This window comes from Lampetra fluviatilis, chromosome 66 (assembly GCF_964198595.1).
Source record: "Lampetra fluviatilis chromosome 66, kcLamFluv1.1, whole genome shotgun sequence".
In the NCBI taxonomy this organism is placed as follows: Eukaryota; Metazoa; Chordata; class Hyperoartia; order Petromyzontiformes; family Petromyzontidae; genus Lampetra; species Lampetra fluviatilis.
Window position 1 is genome coordinate 3,354,502 of NC_136340.1, and position 12,784 is coordinate 3,367,285.

Consider the following 12,784-nt stretch of genomic DNA (forward strand, 5'->3'; position numbering starts at 1 on the left):
CCCTGCCCCACCCTGCCCCACCCCGCCCCACCCCCACCCCACCCCGCCCCACCACGAACCACCCCACCCGACCCCACCCCGCCCCACCCTGCCCCACCCCGCCCCACCCCACCCCGCCCCACCACGAACCACCCCACCCCACCCCGCCCCACCCCGCCCCACCACGAACCACCCCACCCCACCCTGCCCCACCCCGCCCCACCCCGCCCCACCCTGCCCCACCCCGCCCCACCCCGCCCCACCCCGCCCCACCCCGCCCCACCCACGCCCCACCCCGCCCCACCCCGCACACAGAGCGCGTTCTACCCGCAGCCCCGTGTACGCGGCGGCCCCGCCGCAGGTGATCCACCACACCACGGTGGTGCAGCCCAACGGCGTCTCGGCCGCCCTCTACCCGCCCGTGCCGCAGCCGCTGGGGCACGGGCGGCACGCGCTGCCCCCCCTGGGGCTCATCACCGGTACCATGGCCATGTCTGCCGGTCAGTGGCGCGCACGCACCTCACGTACATACACACGCACGCTCGCTCGCACGCACATATGCACACACGCTCGCTCGTACACACGCTCGCACGCACACACGTACACACGCTAGCACGTACGTACACACGCTAGCACGCACACACGTACACACGCTAGCACGTACGTACACACGCTCGCACGCACACACGTACACACGCTAGCACGTACGTACACACGCTCGCTCGTACACACGCACGCACGTACGTACGCACGCTAGCACGCACGTACACACGCTCGCAACGCTCGCACGTACACACGCTCGCTCGTACACACGCTAGCACGCACGTACACACGCTCGCTCGTACACACGCTCGCACGCACGTACACACCGCTCGCTCGCACGTACGCTCGTACGCACGCACGCACGTACGTACGCACGCACGCACGTACGTACACACGCTCGCACGTAACGCTCGCTCGCACGCACACACGTACACACGCTAGCACGCACGTACACACGCTAGCACGCACGTACACACGCTAGCACGCACGTACACACGCTAGCACGCACGTACACACGCTCGCACGCACACACGTACACACGCTAGCACGCACGTACACACGCTAGCACGCACGTACACACGCTAGCACGCACGTACACACGCTAGCTCGTACACACGCTAGCACGCACGTACACACGCTCGCACGCACACACGTACACACGCTAGCACGCACGTACACACGCTAGCACGCACGTACACACGCTCGCTCGTACACACGTACACACGCTAGCACACACGTACACACGCTCGCACGCACACACGTACACACGCTAGCACGCACGTACACACGCTCGCACGCACGTACGCTCGCTCGCACGTACGCTCGTACGCACGCACGCACGTACGTACACACGCACGCACGTACGTACACACGCTCGCACGTACGCTCGCTCGCACGTACGCTCATACACACGCTCGCTCGTACACACGTACACACGCACGCTCGCACGCACGTACGCTCGTACACACGCTCGCTCGTACACACGTACACACGCTCGCTTCGTACACACGTACACACACACGCTCGCACGCACGTACGCTCGTACACACGCTCGCTCGTACACACGCTCGCTCGTACACACACACGCTCGCACGCACGTACGCTCGTACACACGCTAGCACGTACACACACGCTCGTACGCACGCACACACGTACACACGCTCGCACGTACGTACACACGCTCGCACGTACGTACACACGCTCGCACGCACACACACACACGCTCGCTTGCACGTACACACGTACGCACGCGCGCTTGCTCGCACGTACACACGCACGTACACATGTACGCTCGCACGTACACACGTACGCATGTACGCTCGCACGCACGCTCGCACACACGCTCGTACACACGCTCGCTCGCACACACACACGCTCGCACGTACACACGCTCGCTCGCACACACACACGCTCGCACGTACACACGTACGCTCGCACGTACACACGTACGCTCGCACGTACACACGCTCGCACGCACACACACGCACGCACACACGCTCGCACGTACGTACACACACTCGTACACACGCACACACGCTCGCACGCACACACGCTCGCACGTACGTACACACGAGAAGAGAGACACGGGTGGTGTAGAAAGAGAGAGACGTGGCCGTCGGTGACGCGCACACGCACAAGACAAAGATCCCCCGCGTAGCATGTCACAGGCTGCTGGGGCAAGTGCTGTTAGTAGCGAGTAGTAGCAGCAGCAGCGCCTATGAAGGCTACCGGCGCTGTGGCACACACAGAGGGGGTGGGTGGCCAGTAATCACGTCCGGGCCGCCTTTGTCTCCCCGGTGGCGATGTTCACTACTACACACCACACCAGGTACTCATTTGAGGCTGAGTCGACCTAGGGGGAGGCCCAGGACCGGTTCAGATAATCGGTGTTGGTGGTGGTCGTGAGTGGGAATCGAACTCGGGGTCTCTGCCGGGTTCGTAGCGCTTCCCGCTACGCTACCAGACGCGCACGCGCACGCACACGCACGTACACACACTTACAAAGACAAAGGCCCCCTGTATAGCCTTTAAACTACTAAGGGCAAGTGCTGTTAGCGGCACACGAGGGGGTGGGTGGCCAGCACCACGCCCGACCGCTCCCCATAACAACAACAACCGCCATTCGCCACTAAGTGGCGGTGACGTCACCACGTCGCTTGTGCCAGGCCAAGTGCACCTTGAGGCTACCACGTGAAGTGTCGAACGCCCGCTGGCAGGAGGTCACGGGGCAGACCCAGCAGGTGCCACGGGTCGACTGACCGAGATGACCGAGACGACTGGCTGATGCACCACCTGTGCCCCCTACTGTGCCAACTTGCTGTGCTTTAGCCACCCGGCGCTCCGCTCGTTGTTGTGAGCGTCGCTCCTCCGCCCTCCGTTGTTGTTGGAGGGCGACTGCCTCCAACTGCCCAGTAGCAGCGTCCTTCACGAGCCTCCTCCACTGAGGCCGATCTTGACACCGCTGGTACCAGTCATCGGCAAGTCCACTCAGCTCCACGTCCTCCTGTACCACGTCACTCCATCTCTTCTCTAACCCGTGCCGCGCCCGTTTAGCCCCCTCGATCCGGCCGAACAAAAGCTGTTTAGGCATGTGGTGGCTGGGCATGCAGGCTACATGACCCAGCCAACGCAGCCATGCCTGCCGGAGGAGCTCACCGATGGGACTTTGCCCAGATCTTTCAAGGATTTGTGATGGATCGTAGGCAGGCCAGCCTAAATGTTTTTAACCGGCGAAGATGCTCCATTAGGGGGGTCCATGTTTCGCAAGTGTAGAGAAGGGAGGGAATGACTGGCCGTGAAGACCTGAAGCTTCGTGCGGAGCGACAGACCAGGTAGCTTCCACACAGCGTTACGCAACCGATGAAAAGATATTGCCGCTCGACTGATTCAGTGAGACTTCTGCTGTCAAACCGGAGCCGGCCATGAGCACATTGCCCAGGTATGGGAAACTCTCCACTCTCTCCACAACTGCCCCATCACCAATTGGGAGTTGTGGGGGTTGCGTGTCCGATGGTACAAAATACCCAGGCAGGTGCTTAGTTTTGGTGGGGCTGATGGTAAGGCCCCACCTCTTAGTGGCAAGCTCCAGGTTCAGCAGCAGCACCTCCAACTCCTCCTCTGAGTGAGCAGCAATTACCAGATCATCGGCATACATAACATGGTTGAGCAATATGGAGCCATCCCTTGACCGCACCCGGGCATCGATCAGCCTCCCATTGTGTCTGTACCAGATGGAAATTCCCCCGGTACAGCTACTGAAGGCTTCACGAACTACGTGGTCGAAATAGATGTTAAATAATGTGGGAGCCAGAGGACATCCCTGTCGCACCCCGAGGTGTACAGGGAATGGCTCCGACTCCCGGCCACGTAGTTTTACCCGGGCCCCGCTCACCGTCATGAAGGTCCTTAATGATCGTGAGCAGAGGGTCAGGGACTCTGAAAGCACGAAGAACAACCCAGAGCCCAGGCTTACTGATGGTATCATAGGCCTTGACCAGGTCAATAAAGCAGAGATGTAGTTCTTGTTGGAATTCCCTACACCTCTGCTGTAGCAGACGGACAGAAAATATGGCATCTGTGCAGGACCGCCCTTTCCTGAAACCGCATTGGTGCTCCACAAGCCTCTCCTCAGCGTGCCTGGCAAGGTGATGTTGAATAATCCTTGCCAGGACCTTTCCCGGCATGCACATGTACAACAACAACAACCGCCATTCGCCACTAAGTGGCGGTGACGTCACCACGGCGCTTGTGCCAGGCCAAGTGCACCTTGAGGCTGCCACGTGAAGTGTCGAACGCCCGCTGGCAGGAGGTCACGGGGCAGACCCAGCAGGTGCCACGGGTCGACTGACCGAGATGACCGAGATGACTGGCTGATGCACCACCTGTGCCCCCTACTGTGCCAACTTGCTGTGCTTTAGCCACCCGGCGCTCCGCTCGTTGTTGTGAGCGTCGCTCCTCCGCCCTCCGTTGTTGTTGGAGGGCGACTGCCTCCAACTGCCCAGTAGCAGCGTCCTTCACGAGCCTCCTCCACTGAGGCACATGTACACACACAGACACACACACGTAGACACACACATGCAGACACACACACGGAACGCACACACAAACAGACACGCACACACACAAACAGACACACACATGCACACACACACAAACAGACACACACTACGCAGACACACACACACACACGTGCGCGCGCGTGCATGTGTTGCATGTGTACGTACAGCCCCTTGCTCCACTGCTGGATGACGACTGCCTCCCGGTCGCGTGGTGGGGGTGGTGGTGGGGGGTGGTGGGGGTGGTGGTGGGGGGGGGGGTGTTTATTTGACCATACTTCACCACGCCGGTCAGTGCAGGTTCGCGAAGGTGGGGAGAACAGACGTGGGAGGAGAGAAGTAGAGTTCAACATTGGATGTTGCTGCACCGCCCTACGATGCCCACATCCCATCATCCCCATAGCGCCTGTTATGCATGGTGCATACCGGGTGAATTGGAAATGCATACGCGCGCACGTGCACTGCGCACGCACACTCACGCTCCCGCGCACCGCACAAAGATGACGATCTTGGGCTCGAAGGAGACTTTGGGGGGGCAGGTGCTGTTGGTTTAGCGAAGGGCGGCACCGTGACGCTAGCGGGGGGGGGGGGTGGGCGGCCAGCGCCTTGCCCGGTCGCCTCCGTCTATCCAGCGGCGATGTTTGTGCACAGACACACACGCAGACACACACACACGCAGACACACACACACACAGACACACACACACACACACAGACACACACACACACACGCACAGACACACAACAACAACAACAACCGCCATTCGCCACTAAGTGGCGGTGACGTCACCACGACGCTTGTGCCAGGCCATGTGCACCTTGAGGCCACGTGAAGTGTCGAACGCCCGCTGGCAGGAGGTCACGGGGCAGACCCAGCAGGTGCCACGGGTCGACTGACCGAGATGACCGAGATGACACACAGACACAGACACACAGACACGCACACACACACAGACACACACACAGACACACAGACACGCACACACAGACACGCACACACAGACACGCACACACGCACACACAGACACGCACACACAGTGACACACACACACAGTGACACACACACAGTGACACACACAGTGACACACACACAGTGACACACACACAGTGACACACAGACACACACACACAGTGACACACACACACAGTGACACACACACACAGTGACACACACACAGTGACACACACAGTGACACACACACAGTGACACACAGACACACACGCACACACGCACAGACACACAACAACAACAACAACCGCCATTCGCCACTAAGTGGCGGTGACGTCACCACGACGCTTGTGCCAGGCCATGTGCACCTTGAGGCCACGTGAAGTGTCGAACGCCCGCTGGCAGGAGGTCACGGGGCAGACCCAGCAGGTGCCACGGGTCGACTGACCGAGATGACCGAGATGACACACAGACACAGACACACAGACACGCACACACACACAGACACACACACAGACACACAGACACGCACACACAGACACGCACACACAGACACGCACACACGCACACACAGACACGCACACACAGTGACACACACACACAGTGACACACACACAGTGACACACACAGTGACACACACACAGTGACACACACACAGTGACACACAGACACACACACACAGTGACACACACACACAGTGACACACACACACAGTGACACACACACAGTGACACACACAGTGACACACACACAGTGACACACAGACACACACGCAGACACACACACAGTGACACACACACACAGTGACACACACACACAGTGACACACACACACAGTGACACACACACAGTGACACACACAGTGACACACACACAGTGACACACAGACACACACGCAGACACACACACAGTGACACACACACACAGTGACACACACAGTGACACACACACACACAGTGACACACACAGTGACACACACAGTGACACACACACACAGTGACACACACACACACAGTGACACACACAGTGACACACACACAGATCCCCTGTACAGCCTGAACAGACTTTTGGGGCAAGTGCTATTTGTGAGCGCCGATGACACACGTACACACAGAACACACGTACACACAGAACACACGTATACACACATACACACAGACACGCGTACACACACACGTACACACACACGTACACATGTACGTGTCCCACACACATGTATACACACGTACACCAACACGCACACACACGTACACCAACACGCACACACACGTACACCAACACGCACACACACGTACACCAACACGCACACACACGTACACCAACACGCACACACACGTACACCAACACGCACACACACGTACACCAACACGCACACACACGTACACCAACACGCACACACACGTACACCCGCATGTACACACACGTACACCAACACGCACACACACGTACACCAACACGCACACACACGTACACCAACACGCACACACACGTACACCAACACGTACACACACGTACACCAACATGTACACACACGTACACCAACACGTACACACACGTACACCAACACGCACACACACGTACACCAACACGCACACACACGTACACCAACACGCACACACACGTACACCAACATGTACACACACGTACACCAACACGCACACACACGTACACCAACACGCACACACACGTACACCAACACGCACACACACGTACACCAACACGTACACACACGTACACCAACATGTACACACACGTACACCAACACGTACACACACGTACACCAACACGCACACACACGTACACCAACACGCACACACACGTACACCAACACGTACACACACGTACACCCGCATGTACACACGTCCGTACACATGTACGTACACGCACACGCGCAGTGGAGAGCAAAGCCCAGCGGAGTTCCTCCCCCAGCACTACCACCACCAGCACCAGCACTACCACCACCAGCACCACCACCACTACCACCACCAGCACTACCACCACCAGCACCAGCACCACTACCACCACCAGCACTACCACCACCAGCACCACCAGCACGACACGACAATCAAAAACCGTCGCGACGATTATCCCGACCCTCCGACTTCCCCCCCCCCCCGCACGCACCTCCCCCCTCGGCCCCCCGCGCCCCCCCCCCCCCCCGTTTTGTTGTTGTCGCTTTGCAGTGGGCCGGCCGGCGAGTGTGAGCCCCCCACACCGTGATTGTGAGCCCCCCACACCGTGATTGTGAGCCCCCCACGCCGTGATTGTGAGCCCCCCACGCCGTGATTGTGAGCCCCCCCACGCCGTGATTGTGAGCCCCCCACGCCGTGATTGTGAGCCCCCCACACCGTGATTGTGAGCCCCCCACGCCGTGATTGTGAGCCCCCCACGCCGTGATTGTGAGCCCCCCACGCCGTGATTTTGCCCGCAGTCTCTCTCCTCCCCTCGTTGTTTTGGTTTTGTGCGTTTCCCCACCCGCCCGCCCACCACCACCCCCACGCCCACCCACCCACCCACCACCCCCCCCACGCCCACCCACCACCCCCCCACGCCCACCCACCCACCCACCACCCCCACCACCACCACCACCACGCTCCGTCCGTCGTGCGGAATGGAGCGAAGGGAGAGTGAGTCGCCGAGAGAGACGTTGTTACGGCTCGATAGCCGCCAGCCGTCGCTGGAGCTCGCGGTGGGTGGGTGGGTGGGTGGCTGGGTGGGTGGGTGGGTGGCTGGGTGGGTGGGTGGGTGGGTGGCTGGCTGGGTGGGTGGGTGGGTGGCTGGCTGGGTGGGTGGGTGGGTGGCTGGCTGGGTGGGTGGCTGGCTGGGTGGGTGGGTGGGTGGCTGGCTGGGTGGGTGGGTGGCTGGGTGGGTGGGTGGCTGGCTGGGTGGGTGGGTGGCTGGCTGGCTGGGTGGGTGGGTGGCTGGGTGGGTGGGTGGGTGGCTGGCTGGGTGGGTGGGTGGCTGGCTGGGTGGGTGGGTGGCTGGCTGGCTGGGTGGGTGGGTGGGTGGGTGGCTGGGTGGGTGGGTGGGTGGGTGGCTGGGTGGGTGGGTGGGTGGGTGGCTGGGTGGGTGGGTGGCTGGGTGGGTGGGTGGGTGGGTGGCTGGGTGGGTGGGTGGGTGGGTGGCTGGGTGGGTGGGTGGGTGGGTGGCTGGGTGGGTGGGTGGGTGGCTGGGTGGGTGGCTGGGTGGCTGGGTGGGTGGCTGGGTGGCTGGGTGGGTGGCTGGGTGGCTGGGTGGGTGGCTGGGTGGGTGGCTGGGTGGCTGGGTGGGTGGCTGGGTGGCTGGGTGGGTGGGTGGGTGGGTGGGTGGCTGGGTGGCTGGGTGGGTGGCTGGGTGGCTGGGTGGGTGGCTGGGTGGGTGGCTGGGTGGGTGGCTGGGTGGCTGGGTGGGTGGGTGGGTGGGTGGGTGGCTGGATGGGTGGCTGGGTGGGTGGCTGGGTGGGTGGCTGGCTGGGTGGGTGGGTGGCTGGCTGGGTGGGTGGCTGGCTGGGTGGGTGGGTGGCTGGCTGGGTGGGTGGGTGGCTGGCTGGGTGGGTGGGTGGCTGGCTGGGTGGGTGGCTGGCTGGCTCGGTGGGTGGGTGGCTGGCTGGGTGGGTGGGTGGCTGGGTGGGTGGCTGGGTGGGTGGCTGGGTTGGTAGGTGGCTGGGTGGGTGGGTGGCTGGGTGAGTGGGTGGCTGGGTGGGTGGGTGGCTGGGTGGCTGGGTGGGTGGGTGGGTGTCTGGGTGGCTGGCTGGGTGGCTGGCTGGGTGGCTGGCTGGGTGGCTGGCTGGGTGAGTGGCTGGGTGGGTGGCTGGGTGGGTGAGTGGGTGGCTGGCTGGGTGGGTGAGCAGTTTTTTTTTAGTGGGAGCCTCTTACACCCTCCACTTCCCATGCACCCCACCACCCCTCCACCCACCCACCACCTCGCCACACCCCCACCCACCCACCCGGTGGCTAGGAGATGTTGACTACCTCGCCTGGTACGCAGGAGGTCGTGGGTTCGATCTCGACCCTGACGACGCCTGCTGCTGCTGCTGCTGTATGTTTGGAGTCTGCGTGTCTCTCTCTCTCTCCCCGTGGCCACTGGATTTTTCTCCAGCCCCCTCCGATTATTCCCCTCCGCGTCTCGAATCGACGTCACGGCGTTTAGATTATTTGGCTCCCGCTATGAATTTCCACGCGTTGATGACGACGACGATGACGACGATGATGACGATGATGATGACGATGATGATGACGATGATGATCACGATGATGACGATGATGATGGTGATGATGACGATGATGATGACGATGATGCTGACGATGATGACGATGATGACGATGATGACGATGACGACGACGACGATGATGACGACGATGATGATGATGTTGATGACGACGATGATGATGATGATGATGATGTTGATGACGACGATGACGACGATGACGACGATGATGACGACGATGATGATGATGATGACGACGATGATGACGATGATGATGTTGATGACGACGATGACGACGATGATGACGATGACGACGACGATGACGATGATGACGACGATGATGATGATGTTGATGACGACGATGACGACGACGACGATGATGATGTTGATGACGACGATGACGACGATGATGACGACGACGATGATGATGATGTTGATGACGACGATGACGACGACGATGACGATGATGATGATGACGACGACGACGATGATGATGAACTGCTGCTCGCGATGGCTGTGCGCTCTGCGCTTTTTGAACAGACGCTACGCAGCCACTCGGTGGTGGTGGGCGGCCTGGCACCGTGCGGGGATCTAACGACGACACATTTTGAACAGCAGCAAACCAACAAACAGTGAACGGCGTTCGCCTCACACCGTCAGGGTTTTTTCGGTAAAGTCACCACGTACGTGAAGAACAAAATTAAAAGTTAATGAAAGTAATAACGAAAATACAATAATAAAAATCACGACGTTTCGGAGGCAACACAAGTCTCCGTCATCAGGTGGGACCGTCTCTGCTGAATTTACTGCAACACTTGTTGGCGCACCGCAAGTGTGTGTGTGAGCACGCGCTCCGATTCCCTCACTTCGACGTTGGCGTTGCCGGGAAGGTGTCGACCAGAGGTCGCAAACGGGTTTTGATTCCTTACCCGTACCCGTACCCGGCCGTACCAGGGTCGCAAACGGGTACCCTACCCGTACCCTACCTGGCCGGGTGTCGGGTAGGGTACGGGTATCGGGTACCTGATTGCGACCTCTGGGATGAAGCCACGTTGCAGGCGCGGGTGGGTTGATTCTAGGAACTTGAATTGTGAGAAGAGACAAGACGTTGGGAAATGAGTGACAAACGGTGACTCACCAGTGACTCACGGCCTACCCGTACCCGGCCGCACCAGGGTCGCAACTCTCCCACTCACTCACTCACCCACCCACTAATTCAGCTACTCACTCACTCACCCACCCACTCACCCACTCACTCACCCACTCACGAACTCACTCACTCACCCACTCACCCACCCACGCACTCACCCACGCACCCACTTACTCACCCATCAACCAGAGGTCGCAAACGGGTTTTGATTCCTTACCCGTACCCGGCCGCACCAGGGTCGCAAACGGGTAGCCGGGTATCGGGTAGGGTACGGGTATCGGGTAGGGTACGGGTATCGGGTAGGGTACGGGTATCGGGTAGGGTACGGGTATCGGGTAGGGTACGGGTATCGGGTAGGGTACGGGTATCGGGTAGGGTACGGGTATCGGGTAGGGTACGGGTATCGGGTAGGGTACGGGTATCTGGTAGGGTACGGGTATCGGGTAGGGTACGTGTATCGGGTAGGGTACGGGTAGGGTACGTGTATCGGGTAGGGTACGGGTATCGGGTAGGGTACGGGTAGGGTACGTGTATCGGGTAGGGTACGGGTATCGGGTAGGGTACGTGTATCGGGTAGGGTACGGGTAGGGTACGTGTATCGGGTAGGGTACGGGTATCGGGTAGGGTACGGGTATCGGGTAGGGTACGTGTATCGGGTAGGGTACGTGTATCGGGTAGGGTACGGGTATCGGGTACGGGTATCGGGTAGGGTACGTGTATCGGGTAGGGTACGGGTATCGGGTAGGGTACGGGTATCGGGTAGGGTACGGGTATCGGGTAGGGTACGGGTATCGGGTAGGGTACGGGTATCGGGTAGGGTACGGGTATCGGGTAGGGTACGGGTATCGGGTAGGGTACGTGTATCGGGTAGGGTACGGGTATCGGGTAGGGTACGGGTATCGGGTAGGGTACGGGTATCGGGTAGGGTACGGGTATCGGGTAGGGTACGGGTATCGGGTAGGGTACGGGTATCGGGTAGGGTACGGGTATCGGGTAGGGTACGGGTATCGGGTAGGGTACGGGTATCGGGTAGGGTACGGGTATCGGGTACCCGGTTGCGACCTCTGGCGTCGACTGCCCTCGTGGGGCGATCAGTCGGCTTGATTAGCCCTCATCATGGAGGCCCCTTCACTCGCACCCATCGTGGTGAACGGGGCGATTCTGTGACGCCCAGTCTGGGGCACTCACCCCCTCACCTCCCTCCCTGCATCCATGCCTCCCTCCTTCCCTCCCTCCCTCCCTCCCTCCCCTCCCCTCCCTCCATGCATCCCTCATTCCCTCTATCCCTCCCCTCCCTCCCCCTTCCTCCCTCCTTACCTCCCCCCTCTTTCCCTCCCTCCCTCCCACCCTGCCTCCCACCCTCACTCCCCTCACCCCCTTCCTCTCCATGCATCCCCCCCTCCCTCCCCCCTCCCCCCCTCCCTCCCCCCTCCCCCCCTCCCTCCTCCCGCTCCCTCCCCCCCTCCCCCCGTGGTGACCCCCGTCTGTATGTGTGACAGACTTCATGTCCCCAGCGTCCGTGCCGTCTCGCCGCTGCCGTGCGGCGCTGTCGCCGTCGCGCTCGGCACGGCTCTAGCCAAGAGCCGCCGCGAGCACGGCCAGAGTTTTACGTGGCGGTGTGTGTGTGCGTGTGCGTGTGTCTGTGCGTGTGTCTGTGCGTGTGCGGCGTGTGTGGCGTGTGTGCGTGTGTGGCGTGTGCGGCGTGTGTGTGTGTGTCTGTGTGCGTGCGTGTGTGTGTGTCTGCGTGTGTGTGTCTGCGTGTGTGCGTCGTGCCGTGTGTTTGTCAGGCGCTGTGCTGACCACCCCGCAGGGAACTCCAGTGGGACCCCAGCAGCTGTCCACCTACAGGAGTGGCGGGAGCCCGGGCTACGGGTACCTGCCCACTCAGTGGTGAGGGCAGCAGCAGCAGCAGCAGCAGCTGCA

General features: G+C 60.8%; 1 protein-coding gene across 1 annotated transcript in view; it reads left to right on the forward strand.

The window, feature by feature from the left end:
• Window positions 1–292: 292 nt before the first annotated feature.
• LOC144952145 (myelin-associated neurite-outgrowth inhibitor-like) overlaps window positions 293–12,784 on the forward strand; it is a gene marked incomplete at its 5' end in the record, with an annotated part of 14,758 nt that continues 2,266 nt past the window's right edge. Inside the window, 2 exons of the mRNA XM_078882549.1 lie at window positions 293–479; window positions 12,649–12,784. The exon at window positions 12,649–12,784 is cut by the window's right edge and continues 36 nt beyond it. Coding sequence (XP_078738675.1) covers window positions 293–479; window positions 12,649–12,755 — 294 coding nt within the window. The remainder of the gene's footprint in view (window positions 480–12,648) is intronic.